Source organism: Peromyscus eremicus, chromosome 9 (genome assembly GCF_949786415.1).
Source record: "Peromyscus eremicus chromosome 9, PerEre_H2_v1, whole genome shotgun sequence".
NCBI classification, from domain to species: Eukaryota; Metazoa; Chordata; class Mammalia; order Rodentia; family Cricetidae; genus Peromyscus; species Peromyscus eremicus.
In genome coordinates, this window is record NC_081425.1 from 23736322 (window position 1) to 23762676 (window position 26355).

The 26355-nt window shown below is 39.5% G+C and overlaps 1 protein-coding gene across 1 annotated transcript in view; it reads left to right on the plus strand.

The window, feature by feature from the left end:
• The window catches only part of Klf12 (KLF transcription factor 12), a gene marked incomplete at its 5' end in the record, with an annotated part of 165622 nt that overhangs the window by 21296 nt on the left and 117971 nt on the right, over window positions 1-26355 (plus strand). Inside the window, one exon of the mRNA XM_059274290.1 lies at window positions 17442-17577. Coding sequence (XP_059130273.1) covers window positions 17442-17577 — 136 coding nt within the window. The remainder of the gene's footprint in view (window positions 1-17441; window positions 17578-26355) is intronic.

Consider the following 26355-nt stretch of genomic DNA (forward strand, 5'->3'; position numbering starts at 1 on the left):
TTACCCCATCCATAAACCAGAAAAAACAGACAGGAGAAAGAGCAACTACATGAAAGAAGAAAAGTGAATGAAAAGGCCACGAGTTGATGGCTACTGAAGTCTCCTCTGTGTGTTGTAGATGAAAATGAATTTGGTGAGGCCATTATTCCCAACATGTACTCACCTCGAAATTCCTTTATTATTACGTATTGTAACTCTTCCCTGCCTGAAATAAATCAATTGGAACTGATTGGCTAGACTTTCATGCAGCTGTAACAGCTGGCCAGGTGCTAAGCATGTCGGAAAGAGTGGGACAGTGATGTAGAGAAGGCCCTTGGACTTTAGGGGCGTCATGCATAGGGGAAAAGCCTCCTTATTGAGGGGGATTTTTATGAATGGTTTTAGAGTCACAAAAGCCTTTATTCTCTGAGATACACTTCCAGGAACACAGCAGTTGAGACTCTGTATTCATTTTTCCCCATCCACAAATAAGTTGTTTTAGTCATACCTCGTAAGAGAAAGGAAACTTTTGTCACTTTTCTGATGATCTCAACAAAATCAGTTTTTACATTGTATTTTAAATGATGATATTCTTTTTTTGCTATTTTTAGACAGTAACTTCTTTGGTAGAACTGAGGCATATGGGGAGATATTGAAAATCACTTTCTGAAAAGAAAGAAAACCCTGCTTAATGTAATTTAGCTTAAAAAGTAAACAAAAAATATAATTATCATCATTTGTGTCATGCTATGGTCTATTCAAACCACAAATACAATATTCTGAGACTTTAAAAAGTCAGAGAGATGTAATGATTATAACTTTCCATAAGTAAATGTTAACTTTAGAGTGTGAACCAGATGTAATTTTTAGAATGAAATGTGAATTAGCAGCCACTTCAGTCATTCTGGGGCAGAAACTTCTGACAATCTGCAAGTGCTATGAGCATTTTAAGTGGAACTTGGCACTTACCCCACAGTCTTCTTCAGCAAATATTACTTTCTATGGTACAAGGATGGATAATTTGTATGGTCCCTCTCCCTCAAAGGAACAAGCAGAATAATAGAAAGTATAACGTGCACATGTATCCCTGCAGAAATGGCCCAGAATATGTAGGACAGGAAATCATCGGGACAGAGAGACCCCAGATGCTTAGTAGGGCATGACAAAGACAATGAAACTGCCTCCGAAGAGACATTTTTTTTGTGGGAAACCACATGAACTTTGTGGCAATTTCTGCTTAGATCATGTACTAAAGTGACCAGATTAAAAAATAAAAGAGAATAGAGAATAAAAGTTTATTCATAAAACAAGTGGCAACTCCCCCATACCCTAATTTGTCCATCCTTTGAGCCAGAGGAGGGAGAGGGCTGTAGGAAGAAATTGGGATTTTAAATGCAGGAAGCGAATGATAGTGCAGAGTGTCATTCAGAGGACCAACAATGTTGTCATGGAGAAGTGGACCCTCCACTAGGGAGCTATACAAACATTATGAGATTATTTTTTAATACAATGGTAGTGGAAGCCATTATGCTGTCAAGTATACATAAAGATAGGAATCAGGGGAAAAGAAATAAAATTGCACATTGTATCTGTATAGCAGCTACATTTCATTTTCAGAACTGATGGAAATTTTTTAGTCTTCACGTGGGCTTCCATGCACACTCACAGCTCCTACTCTGCAAACGCAGAGACGTAAAAACAGCAAAAGTGAAGGCAGTGAGAGGCAAGGGTCCGTAGGATCCTGGTAAATAGGCCAGGACCCTGGAAGGCTGGTTCTGATCTGGGAGCTCACTGTTACTGGGAGCCTAGCTTTGTTTGCTTTCAGGTATTTCTCTCATCATCTGTCTTGATGCACTAGGAAAGTAAGCCATGTATTTGAACAACTCATCGTTTGAAAGCGAAGGTCTGTTGTACAAAAGCAGCATCAAGACTTCACAGCACATACAAATGTCCTGAGTTTAACCGGGTGCACTGTGTAGCCAGCATGAAGTAGTGACTGAAGAAGGAAAGACCAGTGCACTTTCTCCAAGAACATTAGTGTTGGCATCAGTGATTCTTGTGTGTGGGTTTCCACCTTGATGTGCAGGCTGGGATCCTTAGCAGAGACCCTAAATTTGTGACATGTCTTTCTTCTACTCAGGACACTCCAGTGACTCTTAGCCAGAACAACAGCACCCCCAAAACACACACACACACACACACACACACACACACACACACACACACACTTCCCTCTTCCTTGGTCCACTGCTTTCTCCTTAGCTCCAGCTGCATCCTCCCCTCCACAGGAATCCCAGGCATCTAGATCACACAGCCAGCTCAGAGCCTTACAAATCTGTTGTTTGCTGTCCTTGTCATGACCCTTACCCCGACATGAAAACAAGCCAGCCCATGTGTGAGCATCTTTCTACTCCTCCAGGGTCCTGCTCATATGCGATCTTTCCCAGGCCAGCTTGCCTAGCTATGATCACTGAGGATGTCTTTCCAGCTCTCAGCCACCCCTGACTGCCTCACCTGCTTCTTTTTCCTCTGTGGCCCTTAAGCGGTCTAGTGGAGATTGTTTGTATGTTTACTTAAGTTTCTCACTTATATATGTATTATTTACCATCTGTCTCACCACCACTAACATCATCACCACGAGTGTGAAGTTGGGCTTTAATCTGTGTGGGTCACTGTACTTTTTGTCAGCACTCCGAAGGATACCTGGTACCCTGTAACTATCTTGTGAGTACGTTGACTCAATGTATAAATGGATGTTTGGATCAAGAGACGTAGCACCATTGATAAACTGTCTGTCTGTTCTGACTCCATTAAGTTTTGTCAGTTTAGGAATGAAGAGAGTGAATGGAGATGGCGAGGGCTTCAGAAGTAGTGTTTTACGCTGTGGTTGAAGCAGCAGTGTGAGCGCTGTCTGGGTTAGCAGGGTGATGATTGGCTGCTGAGCACCAGCCTGGGGTTACTAACCCGGATGAACGTACTACTTACCTCCTTAACCTCCACAAAGCAATAGCAAAGGGACAAACTGAGGATGAGCAATGTGAAATCAATTGCCTAAGGTCAACCGGTTGCAAGTCACATGGCCAGAGGTCACCTCATGTTTTCTGAAGCAGGAGCTGTGTTTCCATGCTACAGCTCTGCAAGTCCCTTTTGGAACAATTCCTGCTGAGACTGTGTTGGGGGAGGACCCGATACCCCAAGAGACTGGACATTCCAACAACATAATCCTTCCCAGACATTCATGTCCCTGTATTGCCTTTCATTCTAGCATAAACAACAGCTCTCCTGGAAGCCAGCTTTTCCCTAACTGGGACAAGTTTTGGCCTTGACAGGACAAGTAAGTTTGCAGGGCAGGTGGTGTGAAGGGCTGAGAGTGGAAATGCAGCCCAGCTGTGGCTGCTCCCCACCCAACTGCCTCATACCCCCGCCAGCTGTGGGTACCTTCTCTTTTTGGCACCACTAGACGGGAAGGGGGTTCTGTACCTCTTTCTGAGATCTATTCCTTCTCATGTGATGCTCACATGGAAACCCAGGGTCATACGCATGCTTAGCAAGAGCTTTATCACTGAACCATACCCTCCCAACTCTCATTTTTTTTTAAAGGACATATTAGTCCTTAGGTTTTAAGGTATATTGAGAAATCATTATATTATATACATTTAATAGCATGACTTATGGAAAACTTCTTAAGCAAAGGTGTGAATGGACAGGTTATCTTCAGCAGAAGGCTTTAATTTTTTGATAGTGCCTAGGCTGGGGAGAGAGGATGTTGAGGTAGCATGTACTCTGGTGTAATGTGTCAGTGTCAGCCCACTATTACACAGAAGAAGGAGTTTAAGTGTGTTGAAAAGGGTATAGAGCTTTGGGTATCCACAGGCCTCCAAAGAGGTACCTAATGGACTTCCTGTCAAGTATATACCAGAAAGAAGAAGCTGCAAAGGGATTGCTTTGGCAGTAACTTGTACCCTCTGCCCCATAAAGAAAAGGAATGCCCCTGAGCGATGCTGAGGCTCGGAGAAGGTACTGCCTACAAGGAAACAGCTGTAAATACACCTGGAAGGTTTGTCACTGAAAAGCAGAAAGGACAGAGGATTGCCTGGAGTTTTGAGTTCCACTTAGACTTTAGTCACTGAACGTAAGACTGCCACTGACAGACAAAAACACATAAGGGTAGACTGGCTTGCTATTGTTTGTCCACACCACGGTTGAGACGTCACCCCTAAATTAGGTAGAATAAAACAACAACTGTTTTATGTGATCACAATACTATGGGTCAAGATTTGGAGGGATTTAAACAGACAGTTTTCACACTGGCCACATCTGGAGTCCCTGGTATGGATGTGGTCTTCCGGTGGCTAGAATATGAGCAGCTAACAAAACATTACTAGCTCAGATTGGTGGCAGCTAAGCAGTACGTCATCTAACTAACTCTGTCCAAGCTCTTTCCCATAGTGTCCTAACTTCTCAGAACAGGATCCCCAATGAGCAAGTTCTATTCAAGTTCCCACTTGTGTTGCATTTACCAATGCACTTTAACTACAGCAAGCCATAGAGCCCAGCAGAGTCACTGTTAGATGAGCCATGCAAGGATGTTGCACAGGACAGTCTGCATAGTGTCACATATTATAATTGAAAATCAGTCTGCACAACTTCAGGTGTTGGGATTCTGCAGTTGGCTTTCTAGGATTTGTCCAGAACACCTCCAACTCCAAGGAACTGGGCATTGGAATCCAAACATCTCAATCCATTTTTCTACTTTTCAAATGTGTAAAATCTTAAATATGAGGGGTTTGTGTGTATGTGGTGTGTGTGTGTGTGTGTGTGTGTGTGTGTGTGTGTGTGTGTGTATGTGTGTGTTTAATGAGAAACTAGATCTTACCATGTAACTCTTGCTGGCTTAGAAATTACTTGGTAGACTAGATTGGCCTTGAACTCAGAGATACCTTTGTGTTCTGCCTCCTGAGTATAGATCAAGGGTATATATTGCCATGCCTAGTTCCAAGATAAAGTCTTTTCAACAGGAGATCATCTCTGCTCTCTTACTTTATAGAACTCTGTGTGTGTATATGTGTGAATGTGTGTGTGTATGAGAGAGAGACAGAGACACAGAAAGAGAGAGAGAGGGAGTGGTGGAGAGAGAGGGGAGAGAGAGAAAGAGAGAGAGGTGGAGAGAGAGAAAGAGAGAGAGAGAAAGAGAGAGAGAGAAAGAGAGAGAGAAAGAGAGAGAGAGAGAGAGAGAGAGAGAGAGAGAGAGAGAGAGAGACTGAATGTGAGAGGGTATTATATTCTGGTTGCCCAGGAAACATTTGCATTATCCTAAATGAGTACCAAGAGAGTTGGTCCTTCCTAGCATGGGCTCAGATGTGCAAAGACTAATGGAGGTTAACTGGATGAGATGTCCCTATTCCACATTTAATAAAAACAGAGTGAAATTATGCAAATATGTAGATAAGCTAATCATCTGACCTAATCAGCAATGCAAATTTTAAAAAGCCTTTCTGATTATTTTCTTAGCTTGGCTGAGAGTTTGAATATGAAGAATTTCCCAGCATGGCGGCAGCAGATGTATTTTATAATATTTATTGAAAATATTGGAAAGAAGTCCTCAAGTAGGATGTTTCTGAAAAGTACATCCAAACAGATAACTTCCTTAGCATATTTTATACTTAAGTTGAGCTGTAAACATCACATGATTTAGATGATCATGTAAGAGCTCCCAGCATTTCTGGGATGTTGCATACAGTTATGCTTAACCTTTCTCCTCCTGCATAACTGCCTGAGTCCTCCTCTAGTTGTATTGTATTGGAGAACTCCTGCTGTATTTGACAAAACAGCACCTCAAGAATACTCTGTTTTTAGGCCAGCTGATCATCTGATACTTTGGCGAAGGTGTCATTGTACATAATGTTTTGGCAACTTTCAGTGGTCTACTGTTGCCATTTACAGGCACATGTAGAGGCACACAAAAAGAAATCTTGAAGCCTAAATGAATCCACTATTAGTTTTTTTGGCTTCCTTTGTATAGTTATAAGCAGTCATTAAATGAATCATTCTAGAAGAGAATTGCCCAGAAGGAAACCATCTATAAATTCCTGACTAAAATGCTTAAATCTTCCTTGAGTCCTGAGCCTTCCATCCCATGAGCTGCTCAATATCTTTCCAGTATAGCCGTGTGCTGCTAAACAGTGTTTTAGTCAACAACAGACAGCATGTACAGTGGTGGGACCCCAAGACTGGATCACTCGGTGTGTCTGTAGCCGTCTTAGTTACATTCTGTAATGCTTGCACGAGAATGGACTCCCCTAACAACACATTAACCAGAATCTGTGTCATTATATAACATGAGACTGATATTGTTGGTAATATAAGTTTTGTTGAACCAGTTTATTGAGTAGAGACAAATAGATCTAATTATTATTATTATTATTATTATTATTATTATTCTCTCACATTACATCCCTACCAGTTTCCCCTCCCTTCACTCCTCCTAATCCTTCCCCCCGTGCCCCTCTCCCCCAGATCTACTTCTCCTCTGTCTTCCTTAAAAATAATAATAAAAAAAAGGCTAGGCCTCCCAGGGATTTCAAGTGAACATGTTATAACAATCTACAATAAGACTAGGCACAAACCAGTATAGCCACTATGGAAATCAATATGGCAGGTCCTCGGAAAATTGGGACTCAATCTACCTCAGGACCCAGCTACACCACTCTTAGATATATACCCAAAGGGCATGCAGTCCTACCACAAGGACACTTGCACAACTATGTTCATAGCAGATTTATTCATAATATTCAGAACCTGGAAACAGCATAGATGTCCCTCAACTGGAGAATGAATAAAGGAAATATGGTGCATTTATGCAATTGTGTATTATTCAGCTATTAAAAATGATGGCATCATGATATTTGCAAGCAAATGGATGGAACTAGAAAAAAATCATTCTGAGTGAGGTAACCTAGACCTAGAAAGGCAAACATGGTATGCACTCACTTATAAGTGGGTATTAGCTGTAAAGTAAGGGACAGTTATGATACAATCCAAAGATCCAGAGAGGCTTAGTAACAAAGAGGGCTCAAAGGGGAAACTCATGGATTTCCCTGTCAAAAGGAAATAGAATAGATTTTGTAGGTGGACTGGGGCAGGTGGAAATGGGAAAAGGAGGGGTCAGGCGGGACAAATGGATCTTAATAATGCCCCATTAGAGTGACTGGACAGTTAAGCTTTGTGATACCAGTTGGGGATAGAGCCCCATGCTTCACACTAAGAGATTCTCCATTATCTCACTTCTGAGACATCTTTTCCATTGATCAGATGTAAAAGCTTATTTTTATTTTTTGGTCTTGTGGTATGTTCTACTTGATTATTGGTATAATCCTTGGCATCTGAGCAAGTGAACTCTGAAGTGATTACTTACATTGTTCTATTCTTAAATAAAACTCAGATATTGGGGTAAAAATCTGATAGATCCAAAGAGTGACAGAGGAACGATCAGCTGACTCTGCCTCTCTACACTTCTGGAACAAAAAGGGCTGTGAATATTTCTGAGGCCCTCCCTATTCCTTCCTGTGTCTTTCTGTTCTAATCTGGGTCCACCAAAAACTCTATGGTTAATTCTGGTCAGGTGAATATTGACTCCACCCAGTGCTTCAAGGTTTAATTCTATTTAACTCTATTGACAGTCTTGGAAGTATCAAAGTTTGATCAAAATATCCCACAATATTTCACTTTATAGTAAAAATATATACAATAAAAATAATTATCAGGTGAAAATTATATTCCAGTTCATTTGGAGTACCTACTCTATTATCTATCCTATCTTGATGAGTCCAAAGTTTTATACCTAAAGAACCTTCTATCATAAATTGTATTACCATCCAAAACCATCTTTTTAGACCTTAAAACATTTTCTTAGATAAACAACTTAAGCTTTCGTTTCTCAACCTTAAAAACTCTACATCTCTTTTGGAAGTTTTTTTTAATTGGGCAAAAAGGAAAACTGTAACTTTCTATTCTTCAGCCCCACCAAAGACCCAAGAAAGATAAAATATTACCTGAGTAAACAGGAAGTGCACAGCAAACAACTTCCTAAACTATAGAAATGAGGACAATGACTGGCTTCCTAGACAGTCACTCAAGGTTCCTCTGCAACCTTTGAAGATCCAGCTTTAGCCTACATGCCTAGAATATCTAACAGACTTTTTGTAAAGCAGTACTTTTAAAGCAACTGTCCTACCTTGTCTTGGCAAAGTTTGATGGTCTCTTTCTTTTGTATCTGATTGTCCAATTTGGACAGCATACAGTCAGCAGTCCAGGCAAGGACATTTTCTTGCTCAGTGGCTAACTTTGCCGCAATGAAAGCAAACTCCATATGGAGGTTCTTAAGTGTCCATCATCCTTTTTTGAAGTAGATTGGTGCTACCAGAAGCAGACATGTCTCACTGACATGAAAAGCCTTGTGTTATTAAAATATCTTAAATGCCATATTCTGTAGGTCTCTTAAGTGTTTGAAGACCATCTATCTATTTAAAATATATCTCTGTTTAACCTTGAAAACATACCTAATATGACTACAAGTTTGATTTTTATCGATGACTAACTACTAACCTGCATTTCTTAATTATCCTAAGTAGTTTGTAATAATAATTTTCAAAGATAGAATTTTACACTACATTGTTAAATGAGCTGTGTAGGTATGATATCTTAAACAAGAGTAAACATATATAAGGTATAACAAAAAATAACCTTAAACTAGTATCAATATAGAAAATCTGTAACAATGTAAAATATTTGAGACAAGTGGTTGCTTTTCTTAGTTTAAAAGTTGATTCAAGCCGGGCGGTGGTGGCGCACGCCTTTAATCCCAGCACTCGGGAGGCAGAGGCAGGCGGATCTCTGTGAGTTCGAGGCCAGCCTGGGCTACCAAGTGAGTCCCAGGAAAGGCGCAAAGCTACACAGAGAAACCCTGTCTCGAAAAACAAAACAAAACAAAACAAAAAAAAAAAGTTGATTCAATAATCTACCCTTTTTTTCTCCTATCATTCCTATATTCCTCCTTTTTCTTTTCAGAATGAGATCCCTGAATCTAACTCTTTTTTTTCTTAGTTTCCTTCCTGACCATGACCAATAACAACTTGCAACCAACCCCCAAAATGATGATAAATATCCATAACCCAGTGAATGACCAAAAAACACCCACCCCACCTCTTGGGAATATTGACATTGTGTTCTTAAAATTACTTCTTGTTGTCTGGTTGTGATGGCATTTTTAGGAGGCCCTGAGAAAACTGAGATAATGATCAAGCCCTGGGAGAGCTAGCTGTTGTACAATCTTGGTGTGATGGGAAAGTGCAGGGTTTATTTGAAGTCCTGACTGGAGTAGTCTATGAGGCTGGGCCGCTTTGAAGTTGTTCTGAACAGTTTGTAGTCCAAAGCTGACTTTCAGGTGGTGTTTGTCAGCTTAATGGTGTTATCACAGTCCAAGTGAATTTGTCATCACAGGGCCCCATCATCTTCTTGGAGACTTCAAATGTTGCTGTTAGGAATGGTCATGGTTCACTGCAGAGCACTTAAACATTTTAAATATCACATGCAGCAGATCTCAGAGAGATTAAAGGACCACAATCTGTTAAATACATCCAGAGTACACAGCTTAATTCCTAGTTACTTGCTTCAGACTCAAGCCAAAAATCATGTATAGGAAGCTAGATAAAGCCTATTTCTAGAATTAGTGAGTACTCTATATGGCCATTATTATTTTGGCAGAAAGTTTGAATACATATATAATAATCCTATAAATTTTGAGATAATATTTATACCTTAAGAAAAGTTTTAAAGAATCAAAACCAAAGGATTATGAGACTAGTGGCAATAGAGTAGTCCTTTAATTTTATTTTTATTTTTATTTTTTTTTATGTCTCATACCAGGCGGATATTCTGACATGAGACGGAGATTTTGGATTTTCCTTAAACAAGCATACTTGTGTTTAGAGAAATAGAAAGCCACACTCCAACTCCAAAGTCAGCTTTAATTTTTAGTTAAATTGGGACTACAAAAACGTATTTGCTTTATATGTTTGTAGAGAAGAGCAGAAACAACCATTTGGGAATATTTATAAAATTTTATCCTGTTGGAAATGTACTACACCATTAGGCCAATTTACTCTTTTTCTTGAGAATATTTTTCTTGATGATTCGTCCTTCTTCTTCTGATGTCTCATTTGCCCAGTGGTCTTCAGAGTCCTAAGTTTGATGCTGTTATTCTCCTGGAAAGAAAAAAACAAAACCCTGCCCCAACCCTAACTTTGGGGAGTTCTCTTTTTTGACAGGTTATATCTGATCAAATAAAAGGCATTTGTTAGTCTTATAAGTTAGTTTAAATTAAATGGCCATGCTGTTTGATGAACAAGAGGTCTCTCCTGTTCAAATCTAATCTTTGTCAATCTTGATGGTATCCATAGCTTTTCTTCTCCCATGAAAAGAAAAGCAAAATATTTTCCCCAACGTAACACATATCCTGGTTTCCACTCTGAGGTCAACACATCTTTGAAATATACAGACTGATTCAATTCAGCAGTATTTTTTTATATCCAATGTCTCTCCACAGCTGTCATTCTCATTAGCATTAAAAATATTTAAAGTTAATAAAGCATTGTGCAAGCTATCTCTAGGGGGTCTTTACTGCTGCTTTCTGTTTATTAAGTATATTTCATAAAGTACAATTAGATCTGTCTATAACTGCTTGTCCTGTAGGATTGTGTGGTATGCCTGTAATGTTTCATTTATAAGAGATATGCGGGAGCATTGTCAGTCTTATACAGGTATTTTCATAATGGCCATGACATCTAATAAATGTATAATTACAATCTCAGCCTTTTTAGAACTCAAAGAACTTGCCCATTGAAATCCTGAATATGTATCTATGGTATGGTATACATATTTTAATTTTCCAGACACCACAAAATGAAACATATCCAGTTGCCAAATTTCATTTCTTTGAGTACCCTCTGCAGGTAGTGGACTTGGTGATACAAAGAACAAGTAGGACATTTCCTTTTTGCCAAATGATAGAAAAATCTTCACAATTTTGCCTTTAACATGGTGGTAAATATGAAGGCCTGAGATTTCTAGCACATTTCCTACCAATAGGTGATCTATTTCATCATTACCTTTTGCTAAAGGGCCTAGTAGACCCATATAGGATCTGATATGTGTTATATACAAGGGATTATTTCTATTTCTGCTGAGTTCTTGTAATTGAGTAAATAAAGTTAATTCTAAATCATCTGGAATAAGTTAAGCAGTTTAAATATGTAAAAAGGCTCTTTCTGCATCTTGAGAGTCAGTACCTAAGTTAAGAAGTTCTGGAAAATCTAATAATACCATCAGAATAACATATAATTCTGATTTTTGAACAAAATCATAATGGCTTTGAGCCACTTTACCTCTTTTTCCTGACTTATAACCTTCCTTTTACAATTCATTTATATGAGTATAGAATGTAGGGGATCCAGAAATTGATGTTCCTCATACAATGTGAGGAAGGGCCAATTAGTTCTTTTTATAAACTGAAGTTTCTTGATTTCAGGATATTTTTTGCTAATCTCTCCCAATAAATTGCTGCAAGCTCTTTGTCAATGTTCATTTTCTGCCAATAATGAGCATATTTCAGCATTAGTTAAAGATACCACAATTTTTGTTGGGTTTATTAATATTAATGGACTAAGTCTCAAATTTCCAGAGTCAATTCAGAAACCTTTCCCACATAGGTCTTTAATTTTTTACTCTGTTTGTGTGTGAAAATATCCATCTTAAGATGTTATCTTCTCTCTGCATAAGAATTCCTCCAGAAAAATTATTAGATGGTAGTGTGATCTGGATATACTCAAGCTCTGGATTTAAGTAATTCACATGTATGTCCTGTAATTTCTCTTTTACCAAAGTCTATTCTCTCTCAGCTTCAGATGATAATTTTCTTTGACTATTTAAGTCCTTATCACTGTATAAGTTTTGCAATAAATTACCTAGTTCTTGAGTAGTCAATCTGATCATGGTTCATAGCCAGTTAATATCTCCTAGCAAGTTTTGAAAATCATTAAAAGTTCATAATTGATCTCTCCTGATTTTCAGTTTATTTGGTTGAATTTTCTGCAAACCTATTTTATATCCTAGATAATTAAGAGAATCTCCTCTCTGTATTTTTTCAAGAGCAATTTATAATCTCCAATAAGACAAAGTTTTCTTTACTTCATCAAACAGTTTTTCTAAGATATCTATATCTGAATCAGCTAGTAGATATCATCCATATAATGATAAAATATTGATTAAGGAAACTGTTTATGAATTATTTCTAATGGCTGTTGTACAAAATATTGACAAAAGTTAGAGCTGTTTAACATCCTTTGTGGAAGAACTTTCCACTGATACCTTTTAACAGGCTGGGAATTATTATAAGTAGGCAAAATGAAGACAAGTTTTTCTCTATCCTGTTCTTGTAAAGGTATAGTAAAAAAAAAAAAAGCAGTCTTTTAAATCAATCACTGTAATAGAACATTCTTCAGGTAATAAAAAAGGCAACGGAATTCCAGGCTGTAAAATATCCATTTACTGGATCACCTTATTAATTGCTCTCTTATCTGTTACCATTCTCTATTTTCAGATTTCTTTTTAATAACAAGTATAGGAGAATTCTAAGGTCTGGTCAATTCTTCAATATGTTGAGCATTTAGCTGCGCATGTGCCACCTGCTCTAGTGCCTATAATTTTTCTGATGTTAAAGGCCATTGTCCACCCAGACAGGTTTATCAGTTAACCATTTTAAAGATAGGGCTGTTGGTATCTTTGAAAGATCAACATCTATTTTGCCCTGCTTAGGTACAACCTGAACGAACAGTGACTGTTCTTGAACATACCTTTTAATATTTCTCTCAGAAGCATTCTTTATTTTATGATTTATTTCTGAGATTGGAGGAATGTTAATCTGTGTTTTCCATTACGGTAACAAATCATGTCCCCATAAATTCATTGCTATGTTAGACACATGTGGCTTCACATTCTCTGCCTGTCCTTCTGGCTCTATACTTTCAACCTACCTTGTACTTTGTTTTACTTGAAATAAAGTTCCATTCATGAGAAGCTGAAGAGGCCAATCTGGATGCCAAAATTTTGGTGAAATTATTGTTACGTCTGCACCTATATCTAATAAACCTTCTATTACAATGCCATTTATTCATATTTTTAGCTTTGGTCTTTGGTCATTTATAGAAGTTGTTTTATGGTCTCTCCTGAAAATTTTATCAGCTGAAGCTCTTCTGTCATCCAGAGGAGCAGTATGGTTTTTAACAACAGGCATTAAATCTTTTAATTGCTCTGTGGAGGAGTTTCCCCAATGATGACAAGGAATGATTGAACCAAATTTGACACAGGGGCCTAAGAGAAGTCCCCTAAGGCATTTCCCATTCGCAATTGGTTCCCTTGCTTGTCCCATGTTGATCTGCATTCATTAGTTCAATGCTGGCCTTTGCCACACCTTCTGCATATTCCAGAAGCCTGGGGCCTTCTGTTTGGATTATCTCTAGAAACAATATTATTCCTAGGAGTGTCTTGCTTACAGTCCCTTCAGATGACCTTATTTACCACAATTAAAACATCTGACCTTTTGATTTTTCTCAAAATTTTTAGAAATCACTTCTGCTATCCAAGTATCATAAGTGTGAGATCCAATATCAGCTGTATTTCAGATCCATTCATCTATGGGTGCTGATCTCACCTTTAAAGGCTTAATTACCCTTTTTCATGCTGAATTAGCATTTTCAAAAGACAAAGATTCAATTAATATTTGTCTAAAGTCAGGATCTGATAGCATTCTATTTATAGCTAAAGTCAATCTTGGTTAAAAATCAGTGAAGGCTTCTTTGGGGCCTTGTATAATTTTAGTAAATGACTTAGTCCTATTTACTGATTCTTCAACTCTGTCCCACACATTCAAAGCTGCTATATGGCATAAAGCCAAGGTGTGATAATCAAATCTAAATTGTCTTTGCAAATCAACATACTGGACTTCACAGAAAAACTGGTCTTGGGAAATTTCAATACCTCTAGCCTTACTCCATTTTTTTTTACCCTAGCTTCCTCTCTCCACCATATTTTCTGTCATAAATAAGGACTGCCTTTAAATATTTCTGTAGCTAAATCTTTCAAGTCTTTTAGAATAATTCTATTCCTAGTTGCCCATGAGTTTCACAAAGGGTGAATGCATGCCATATGAAATGACTGCTTTCTTAAATCTCTTCAAATCTAATATTTCTACAGGATCCCAGTTAACTTCTACATACCCTTTGGGGTGCCTATCATTTGGTGGTAATTTTTTATTGTAACAGAATGAATTAAGTTGGTTTTCTAATAACTTGGGCTGTTCCTCTTCAGTTTCGTAATTCAGTGGTGCAGTGGGTTCTGCTCTAAATTCCTCTGTCTGTGTGGGAATATTTTTCTTAGTTTCATTAGTAGGTCTTTCTAAGGATTGTATCTTATCAGTCAATTTTTTACATTTGAAACAGATATCAAATCATTTTTTCAGGATAAAACATGAATTACCAAACTGATAATAATTATAACCAATATTAAGTCAATCCCAGATAAGTTGATTGTCCCTTCATTTAATATTTCATTTTCACACCATCCATTGGAGAATCCTAACTCCCTGCACCTGCTGTGATATTGTTTCCCATTCTTAATACGGGAAAGACTTTAAAGAACAAACAAAAACAAAAACAAAAAAAAAAAACCCTAATCCTCCCCCCTTAAGAATTTCTAGGTATCTCACTAGCTCCGCCAACTTTTCAGTTTTTCCACAGCTTCAACATCGGAGCTGTGCATGGGTAGTCAGCTGCAGTGATGATTCTTGAATCTTGGCTGTGTGGGCAGGGATGTAGGGTGCTACAGGGTACCCAGATCCAGAGTAACATGTTGCAGCTGGTTGTCACTGTGCTGCACACCCTGGCTGAGGGTAACTGTAGCTGCTCACGTGCCATGCAGGGAAGGGGAGCGAGCCACCTGAAAAGTGGACTTGGGGAGATGGGGTAGGAGAAGCCTGTGAGGCTAGGACACAATGTGGGAGGCCACCAGCCAGCTGAATGACAGAGCTAGTGATGGGTAGCTGACTCAGGTGCCTGCAGAGCCAGCAGGTAGCTGTGACTGCAGATGTGGGGCCAGGGTGTACAGCCCAAGGTGCGGCTGTTGCAGGTAGACTGCAACTGAAAACACACCTGGTGGGAAAAGCTGGTGACCCGTGGCAGCTCTGAGAAGTGGCAGCTTTAGAAGCCACCACGTGATCTTGCCACACATTGGACAACAGGTCAATTGAATACTTAGATTGTTCTATTACTAAATAAAACTCAGGAGTCAGATATTGGGGTTAAAACCTGATAGATCCAAACAGAGGAATGATGAGCTGACCCTGCCTCTCCACGCTTCCAGATCAAAAAGGCCCAGGAATACTTCTAAGCCCCTCTCCATTCTTGCCTGTGTCTTTCTATCCCAATCTAGGTACTCCAAAAACTCTATGGTTAATTCTGGCCCACTGAATGTAGACTTTGCCCTCTGATTCAAAGAGAATGAATTGCTTTATTCGAGGATGAGGCTAAAGAATATAGGTAATCCAATGTGTATCAGTATTTCCTTGACTTAGAAACTAGGACACATTTATTCAACTGAACATCATATCATGGAACACCCCCATTTGTCTAAACTCTTAACTCTCTGGGTAAAATTTTCAATCTTTGCACAGTTGACATTTAGGAGTAATATATTCTTTAGTTTGGATGGCTGAGTATTCAGAGTATTATAGAACATTTAGCAATGTCCTTGACTTATCTACAATATGGCAATAACATCCTTTTGTCCCCAATAGCACCCCATTTCTCAAGTCTTGACAGGCAAAGTATTTCCAGATACTTCCAAAATCTCTAGGCACAAATCAATAAGGAATTTATTCATATTTAAAGACAAGTATTGTAAAGTATTTGAATCAATTCATATAATATTTAACCAAGCATTCCCATTTCACAAAGCACAGTTTTATTTGAATGGACTTAGAAACAGAAAATGTGTCAGCTACATTAGCATTCACCAGAGTACCAGTCCCTTCAGTTAGAAATCTGTGGAGACCCCTAGGGTTAGTTTCTCCAGCCACATTGTAAATATTGTATGCAACCACAAATTGTCTGTTCCTGGGTGAAATGTAATGAAATATCAGCATTTACTTGTAGGTCCATGATGTATAACTACAAAAATTTTATTTGAAAAATGAAAGGTATCTTTTGCTTAATTATATCCAAATGCCATTCTAACCATAATTTTAAATATGCTTGAACCTAACTGCCATTGTAATCTTGATTTGAAATGTATTGTACCCAAATGTCAGTGTAACCTTGTTTTGAAGTACATTTCTTTCCTTTGCAAACATGGGTGGCTTTGCAAAGCCTCTGTTTTCCAGTGAGGAGTAAAGATCTGGATGAGAGCTGAGTGGATTGGAATTATGGATTTTTAACAATTGACTAAGGGCATTTTCAATTGAGGAGGTGTGCTTATTATCTAAAGGAGGTGAGACTTGAAGAAGTTTTAGTCAGTGATTGCTAAAGCTACTCATAGAGGGGGTAAAAGGTAGAAAATCTAATTTTACAAACCATGTGGTGTTGTGTTACACTACATTTCTCATTGAAATGTTCAGACGGCCTTGGTCAACAGGAGCAGAAGATCGGCATCTTACTTTGACAAAGTTCATGGTTGGAAGAGAATCTGATGTAGAAATATCTTTTTAGGGGCTATATCCATGATAGAGGTGAGAGCATACTTTCCAACATATGTAAACAAATGTTAGAAATACTGGATACTTCCACCTCTGCCATTTTTATGTAGTGAAGTCTCTGCTCCACCTGCGACAGTGATAAACTGTAAGACAACTGTTCACCGAAGAAAGGACAAAAAAAATATGTCAGTTTTGTTCTTTTGTAAACTTCGTATGAGAGTGTGAAGCAAATAATACCTCCTCTACCTCATGCCCTATATCCTCCAGGGAAAGTGCTAATGAAAAATGGCATGGCTGGAAGTCTGGCAGCAGAAGAGAGCAGGAAGAGAAGCCAGGGGGTGGAACAGTTAGTTGCTCAGGAGCTCTGGAATTAGCGTTGACCACACTGAGTTGGCAATATTACAGTTTATTGATATTGATGGCTTTTGTTCTAAGAGCATACAGGGAACGCTTGGGATCTAATGTAGGTATGGTGTTCATCACAGGGACAAGGAAAAGCTGTCTGTGAATGCTCAGTGCATAAAACACTAATTCCTGTAGTGTCTAGGATTCTGCTTGCAGGAAATGCACAGAAGAGTTAGCCTGTGCTCGACGTCGGTCCAACATGAAGTTCAGTTCTGCACACTAATTTTAATTCGTTATATATGCCTTTTCTTCCCAGCACAAATGGACCCCCGAGGCCTATCTCCCAGACAAAGTAAAAGTGACAGTGACGATGATGACCTGCCAAATGTGACCTTAGATAGCGTTAATGAAACTGGATCCACGGCCCTTTCCATAGCCAGAGCAGTCCAAGAGTAAGTACCACATTCTCAGGATGAACTGAGCATTGCGAGATGATCGAGGGATAATGGGAACTGAAGCCTCTCTGATTCCTTAGGCATGTCATTCTAGCTCTGAACTGGCACATGTGATTGTTTCCGTCCATTTGGCCAGCATGCTTTGGGAGCAGGTTATGGTAAAGAATGGAATGTCTCAAAAGAGTGGGAGTTTTTGTTCTTTTAGATGTAAAAACTCTGTGCATCCTTGCAAACACCCCTTGCACCCTTCCTGTCTGAAAAAGAAATTGTTCTTTGTGAGTATTGGTATCCAGTTATCACCATCAATACTCATCTACAAAGCAAAGGGCAACAGAATGTTTCAAGTGTCCTTATCTTCGTGTTTATCATGAATTTTTTTTTGTAATTTTTTTAAAAAAAATTTTAGTTTTAATTGTATGTGTGTATGCTCATGACAGCAGTACTTGTGGAGGCCAGAAGAGGTCATCAGATCCCTGGGAGGTGGAGTTAGAGGCAGTTCTGTGTGAACAGCCTACCCTGGGTACTAGGTACCGCTACTCTCTAGGAGCAGTATGTGCTTTTAACCCATGGGCCATCTCTCCAGCTCCTCTTTTTCTTGCTTTGGTAGGACACTACAGAACAGCTTTATGGGAGATTTAAATTTGGAGAATACTGTGTTAGTACTTTGGAAAATAAGAATCATACACACCTTTCCAAGGGATTTTTTTCTCTATTTCTTTACTTTCACTCAGGCACAGAATTAGAAATCAACCTTTGCTTGTAAAAAAAAAAAAAAAAAAAACTGCATTTGTAAAGTTGTCAACTCTGTCTAGAACATAACTTGTGCTAGTTCATGTGTATTTTTCTGTATATTACTTTTGACATTGTTGAGATAGAACTGACAAGATTGTGTGTATTTAAAATGTAAAATTTCTTGATGTTATAAGCTTCAGTACTGTGAAATGATTGCCATAGTGAAGTTAATTAATGTGCCCATCGTTTTACTCAGTACCTTTTTGTTGTTTCTGTTCAGAATCCTTAAGATCTATTATTTGTTTTATTTTATGTGCATGAGTGCTTTGCCTGTATGAATGCATATATGAATATATGTCCACACACCACATGCATGCCTGATACCTGCAGAGGACAGAATCAACCTTTGATTCCTTAGAACTGGAGTTGTAGATGGTTGTGAGCCAACATATAGGTGTTTGGAATTGGACCCAGGTCCTCTGCAAGACCAGCAAGTTCTCTTCACTACTGAGCTATCTTTCCAGCCCCAGAGCTATTTTTTAGAAAATGTCAAATGTACAGGCCAGTGTTGTTAACTGTCGTCACCATGGGATATCGTCAATTTTCTTTTTTTTTTAACTTGAAAGTCTTTCCTCCCCACATCTGAGCTCTTGCAACCTACTATCCTGCCCTGTTTTTCTGTGTTCAACTTGTTTAACTCCACAAATTAGTGGTAATTCTTTGATATGCTTGGCTGATACAGTTCCAAGCTACAATATTTTGTATAAAAATGCAAGTCCTTGTCCTTGAAAATATTGTGAAAATCATGCTGGATTTATTATTCATGTTGGTGTTTTCATTAAAAGGTTACTAAAGCATACATTGAGCTTCCATCACCTAGAAAGCTGCAGAATACCTGGATCATCAATAATTAATACATCATCTTTATTCTGAGTCTGTATGTAAGCATTTAAAAGTACTGAAATGCTTTTCAGTGAAACAACCAGGATGCCCCAAATCAGCCTCTTAAATATAGGGATATTTCCAAACTTCTAGTAATATATTAAAAAAATTTCACTGTAAGAATTCTACAATCCATGTTAAGTTACAGAAAATTCTGTACACTGGTTTGCTTAGCATTAACTTTCAATGTTTTTATTCAGTTATGAATCTGTCTTCTCGCTCGTTTCCTCTTGAGCTCCTGATACATGGAATTCTTTCACTATTAACTTCTCTTTCACCTCTTTCTTCTTGCTTTTCCTCTGATGCCCAGTGTTAATTCAAACTACTAAAAATATCAGTTTAGCATGGGAATAATGAGATGATTTTAAAGGATTCCTGAGGGTTTCTCCATTTTCTGTACTTGTAGACCTTTCCTGAGACTATTGGGTGGAGACGCACACAGGGAGGAAGACGGTGAAATCAGAGTTTTCTGTAGAGCAGATGAATGAGTTTTAAATCCCTGGGGAGAAAGTCTTTATGATTTGTCTTTCCAGTTACAAGGCAGTGGAGTCCTGATCTCAGGTGCATCCACAGGTTTTCCCATATCTTCTCTTCTTAGCTGCAATATAGAGTTGGCCATGAGAGCAGAAAGATTGGTAAGGGGGAGGAAATTCTGGACGACTGACAAGGCGGGAGGGGGGAGAACAAGGGAATCTGTGGCTGATATGTAGAACTTAATTGTATTGCAAAATAAAAATTTAAAAAAAAAAAAAGATGTCAATGGCCGTGTTCTACGTCAGACTTTTGTTGAAGAGCCCTAACACGAGGCTAAAGCACAGAGCAGATATCTGCACCTGAAGCTCTGTCCCTGCCCTGCTTAGCTGTTTGTCCTGACACAAGCTAGAGTTATCTTGGAAGAAGAAGCACAAATGAAAAGATGTCTCCATCCAGTGGCCTGTGGGAAGGCTGTGGGGATATTTTCTTGATTAATGACTTGAATGCGAGGACCGGGCTCACTGGGGGCACTACCACCCGTGGTCCACAGTGCTGTAAGAAAGAAGACTGAGAAAGCCATGGAAAGCAAGTCAGTAAGCAGCATTTTACCATGGGCTCTGCTTCTGTTTCTGTTCCTGCCTCCAGGCTCTGCCTTGAGTTTCCCTCACTCCTTTGGATGATGGACTGTAAGCTGTAAGTGAAATAAACCCTATCCTTCTCCAGGTGCATTTGGCAATTGTGTTTGTCACAGAAATGGAAAGCAAACCAAGACAGTTTCTGTATTCATTTAGGTAGAGTGCTGCCTCGTGTGCTGTCATGTACACACACACACACACACACACACACACACACACACACACACAAAATTCTCATCTCAAAAAAGGTAAGAGACAATTTATTTTGTAGCCAAATATAGAAACCCTGGCCCAGGAATGGAGTCAGGTCACCCTGAGTTTCACTTAATAAAAGTTTGATTAAATTTTTTTAGTAACAGAATGAGCAAAGTCATGAATCGAGACACTTTCAAAAGGCATTGGTGGGTACATCAGATAGACGGGTTAAAGCAAAGTGGGGAGACCTCAGCTACTGCCCTCCGATGGTATAGGGTGGCATTTTGGTTGATGGAAACATGGGCTCTGTTTCTACATTCCAAAGGACTTACCTAACAGTCACAAAAATGTTAGCTCACATATAGTAGAGAGCAATACATGGCCATGAAGGGTGAGAGAGTAAAGTTTGGCTCAAAGTGACTTGGCTCTGGCTGGACTTACAGCATTCCACACTCTCCACAATCACTAAAGGTCTAATGAGTTAATCAGCCTCACAGTCAGTTAACTGTGAGGAGCAGTTCTTTCCAGGAATTTTTATTCACAGATCAGATAAGCCTTAATATCCTAACAGTGCCCTCTCCCCAGTAGTATTCACTTACTGATTTTTAAAGAGGATTTTTAAATTAAATTTTGGGTTTAAAAAATAGTTTCTCTTGATTTTATATATAGAAGTTATTGGCCAGTATGTATTTTCTCCCCAGAAATTCAGATGTGTCTTCAAATAAAAAAGAGTACCCCAAGGCCACCTCCATTTATATGGGATTTACTTCACAAGACCACTGATTATAGCATGAAGCTTAAAGAGTCTTATTAACAAAATCAAACCTGAGGCCAGTTATTGGAGTGAATGCTAGAAGATCAGAGAAGCAGAACAAGCCACAGCTTCCTCACCTCGCCAATTCCTCAGCTGATACTGTTTCCTCAGACTGGAAGCCTCTGAGTTCTCATCCAGAATGAATCTCAGCTGAACTGTGCTGCTCAAACCCAAAAAGCTTAACCAGCCAAATGCTTCTAGTTTCTGGTCTTCACGCCTTACATATCTTTCTGCCTTCTACCATCACGCCCTGGGATTAAAGGCTCACTTTCTGGGATTAAAGGTGTGTGTCACCATGCCTGGCTGTTTCCAGTGTGGCCTTGCACTCACAGAGATCCAGAGGGATTTCTACCTCTGGAATGCTAGGATTAAAGGTGTGTGTGCCACCATTTTCTAGCCTCTGTATCTAGTGGCTGTCTGTTCTCTGACCCCAAATAAGTTTATTAGGGTGCACAATATTTTGGGGAACACAATACCACAACAACTGATCAGTATTCTTTTTTTTTAAACCCATTTCTATTTTTTTTCTTTTTTCTTTTTGCAATACATTTCAGTTCTATATATCAGCCACGGATTCCCTTGTTCTCCCCCCTCTCACCCCCCTTATCTTTCCCCCCCGCAGCCCACCCCCTATTCCCACCTCCTCCAGGGCAAAGCCTCCCCCGCAGACTGAGATCAACCTGGTAGACTCAGTCCAGGCAGGTCCAGTCCCCTCCTCCCAGGCCGAGCCAAGTGACCCTGCATAGGCCCCAGGTTTCAAAGAGCCTACTCATGCAATGAGTACAGGACCCAGTCTCACTGCCTGGATGCCTCCCAAACAGATCAAGCCAATCAACTGTCTCACCCATTCAGAGGGCCTGATCCAGTTGGGGATCCCTCAGCCATTGGTTCATAGTTCATGTGTTTCCATTCGTTTGGCTATTTGTCCCTGTGCTTTATCCAACCTTGGTCTCAACAATTCTCGCTCATATAAACCCTCCTCATTCTCACTAATTGGACTCCCAGAGCTCCACCCAGGGCCTAGCCACGGATCTCTGCATCCAGATCCCTCAGTCATTGGATGGGGTTTCTAGCACAACAATTAGGGTGTTTGGCCATCCCATCACCAGAGTAGGTCAGTTCGGGCTGTCTCTCGACCATTGCCAACAGTCTGTTGTGGGGGTATCTTTGTGGATTTCTGTGGGCCTCTCTAGCACTTTGCTTCTTCCTATTCTCATGTGGTCTTCATTTACCATGGTTTCCTGATCAGTATTCTTAAGAGGAACACCTCAACCATTCTCATGGACTAATCTGACCATCACCCCTCTACAGCTCAGTCAGTGAGTTTCACTAAGTTGCAAACACCAGGCAGGGAGCGATTCACAGATGGGCTCTTCCTTGTTTTAATCTTGTAGACACTGTGCCATGTTAACAGCCGTGTCTTCCATGATTCTGACAGAGACAAATTTCACCATTTGTAGAACATCTGTTTTGTCTAGGTCTCAACCCCCATGCCCCTGCACAATGGTAAAATGGAGTCATTCCCCTTGACAACTTGCAAACATAATTATGAAATAAGTGTTTAGAGGAAGAAAGGGAAAAGCATACGATTAGAAGAAATTATTATAATTGAATCTAATTCTAGACAAAATACTGATGTTTTTGAAATAAGTGAACTTTCAAGTTTGAAGTTTGACTGTCCAGAACCTCTCATTTCTTCTCTTCTTTCTCTAAATTCTGAACATTCTTGGTCCTTTCAATGTACACAGAATAAGCGTGTTCCGTAAGCTGCAGTGTGAGTGAGCATCATGTGAGAGGCCCCTCTGCAGAGGAGTTCCTGTCCTACCTAGGATCAAGCTAATAGGGCAGAATGTGGGAGAAGTCTATGTCAGAGTGAAGATGAGAAGGGAAGGGGACGCTTTGGAGGAAGGAGATGAAGATGTTTTACTAGCATCCTGACATCTGTTCCTGCTAAAATGAAACAGCTTTTAAAGGGTTTGCTGGCCATCACATTCAAGCTACTTCCACTGTTTCAATGTCTCCTGCATCCCATTTTATTATGTGGCTTATGTGAAATGCCTCTCTTCATGGAGAAGGCAACTTATAGATTTCAGAAAGTGATGAAACTTATGTTTGGTATTTCTTCTGTATGTGTACTTCGAAGGAGAAAATATGGTGGCCAGTTGGCTATCCCATGCTTACGTCAAACATCCCCAAAGCTAGCCCAGATATCATGCTACCTCTCTTAGAAAACTGCATTTAATGATTCCAGAAAGCCAGAAATGTTAGGTGGTATTTTCTGTTTTTTTTTTTTTTTTTTTTTTAATCTTCATTGTGTCATTCCAAACTTGTTGAACAGTTTACACCCTCTTGCTTTCCTTAGTTTCCTCTTGATGGTTCTGTTAATGTCTTTTAAATAACACCAGAGAGCAGGACTAGAGATGAGAAAGGAAAGGAAACATGAACTATTGCGGGGGTTTATAGTTGGCAGATTCTCCGAGAACTCTTACAGTTTTCATTTCATCTGCCCTGTGGTACTGCCTTTACCATGTGGATAAAGAAAACAGAGGCATGGAGATGTTTGTGCTCTCCTTAATGCTCCTCCAGGAAGTCATCTGCAGAGTTCATAGTCAAGACATCTGCAACCATGCCCTCCTGGAGGAAGGGCCAGTTGTAGCCCCTGCTTTATGTAGTGGATTTCAACTCTCTATTGTGACTATCCTAAGGTACTTGTGCTGTTGAGCTGAACCCCAGCAAACACCAGCACAAGGAGTCTAATTGCACAATTTCTGCTCTCCAAACTCATTCTTATTCTAAGCAGGATATCATTACGGGAGAAAGAATTCTGCCAGGTATATTATCAGATATATAATAAAAGGATTATTCGTCTATAACACCATGCATTATTTTGAAGGATGAAGAAATAAAATGCAAAATAGTAGAATGTTTTCTAAATGAACATTATTATTATTATATTTTAGTTTAAAAGCTACTGCTGGCTATTTCTTCTTGAAGAAATGTGATTTCAGGTATGTTTTAGTATATCATATATGCTGACATGTGTAACACCCCAAATCAAGTTCTTTTTAGGATTGCTTTGTGCCAAGCAGTGATAGGAAATGTGTGAGGGATGAAAGGATGGTACCCTTCACTTCTCTTTCTGACTGAAAGGTCTCAGGAGGTTTGTGTCTTTTCTGAGCTACTAAGAGTGGATTGACGGGGCACTGAGGAAAAGCCAGAGCCAACTCACGTTTGCTTTCTACTTTCTAAGGGTTGAATTACTCAGGTTCTGATCTCAGAATCCTCCCAGACCCAGGATGTATTTGATGAAACTATGTTTTCATTTCATAATCCCAACGAGATCTGGAATACTTCCAAGTCCCACTCTAGGTCCTACTAAGAGATACATTTGGACTGAGATATTTAGAGAAAAGGCTAGCTGTCAGTGATGACCGAACAATCGTCTTGTCTAGTGTACCAGGCGGATGGGTAAGTAAGGGAAGCATTCTCTCACCCCGTGAAGGGGATGCCGTCCGACAGCTCTTTTCTTGAACAAAGTTTAGTCCCAGGAAAGGCGCAAAGCTACACAGAGAAACCCTGTCTCGAAAAACCAAAAAAAAAAAAGAAAAAAAGAAAAAGGAAAAGCCCTGATTTATTGAGGATGATTTCAGACTGAAGTCTAAAGTGCATGCTTGGCCAGCATCAGCTCAACAGTCTGCTGAGACTGAAAAAAATAAAACAGTGATGACTTCATAACTCATTCTCTGAATGTTTGGAGTAAGATGGAGACCATATGTCCACTTGGAGCCCTTGCTTTGTTGGAACAGCCTTTGGTCTCAAATTAAGTATAAAAAGTGCAGGGAAGTTTGTCTAATCACTTACTATTTGAATAGTTTAGTGGATTACCAAATTAGTTCTTGTATTCATTAGGCAAGCCACTCATTCATACATTCATTCATACATTCATCCATTCATCCACCCTTGTATAACATAGTGGAGACATAGAGTGAATGACTCGGCTCTCGACTATGAAGAACTCAGAGTTAAAATATGTGAGACTGGTAAAAGTCTAGTGAGATAACAGACTGGGGCAGCATTGCTGTGAGAGAACATGATAAGTACACCTGTGTCACACTGGAGCATGACAAGGCTTTTCCATGTGCTGTAATGCAGAAATTCTTCATGACTGGTGAAAAACTGAGTGAGGAGGCAAGATGGGCAGTGGAGCTACTTGGAGAGAGAGATATAGAGTCTGCACCAGGAAGGATGAATTCATACTCTTGACAGTGGGGAGACACCACTGGATTGTTTTTGTAACAGTAGCATGATCAGTGTGCTTTACAGGTGTCAGTCTCAAGAAAGCTGGGTGTGATTGCACAGATTGAGCACTACGCTCCTGAAAAGCTCCCACAGATATCACTTTGGATATGAACCACACAGCCTAGGAGTCTACAACCTTCCAAACTGGACACAGTTTTTTATGGTATCAATCCTATATATATTAGATATACACAAGCACACGCATGTGCATGCACATACACACCATTTTCACTATGTGGAGCTACTCAGTGGACAGATAATATGTCTTAGCTTTCTTGGCATACACAAAACTAATACAATACCTGATCAGGTCCTATTTTGAATAGCAGAAAAACAATAGATACAATAATCACTGATTTTGTGGTACTTGCTTTTGAGTGGAGAAGGTAGGAGGAGAAAGTTCTGAAGAAGTTGTGGCTTACACAGATGAAGGAAAGAGAGCAGCTTGGCAGTGTGGAGGTGGGAGGCAGTGTAGTTGTGTCTTGTAGGATACACAGGGAAGGTCTCTGATAATGTCACACCTAGTTTACTGGAGTAGGTATGTCTCAGGGTTTCTGTTGCTGTGACAAAATACCCGAGTCACAAAAGCAACACAGAAGGGAAGATTAAATTCCAGCTTACAATTCTGTGGTCACAATTTGTCATCGAGAGAAGTCAGAGTAGCAACTCGTGGCAGGAACCTGG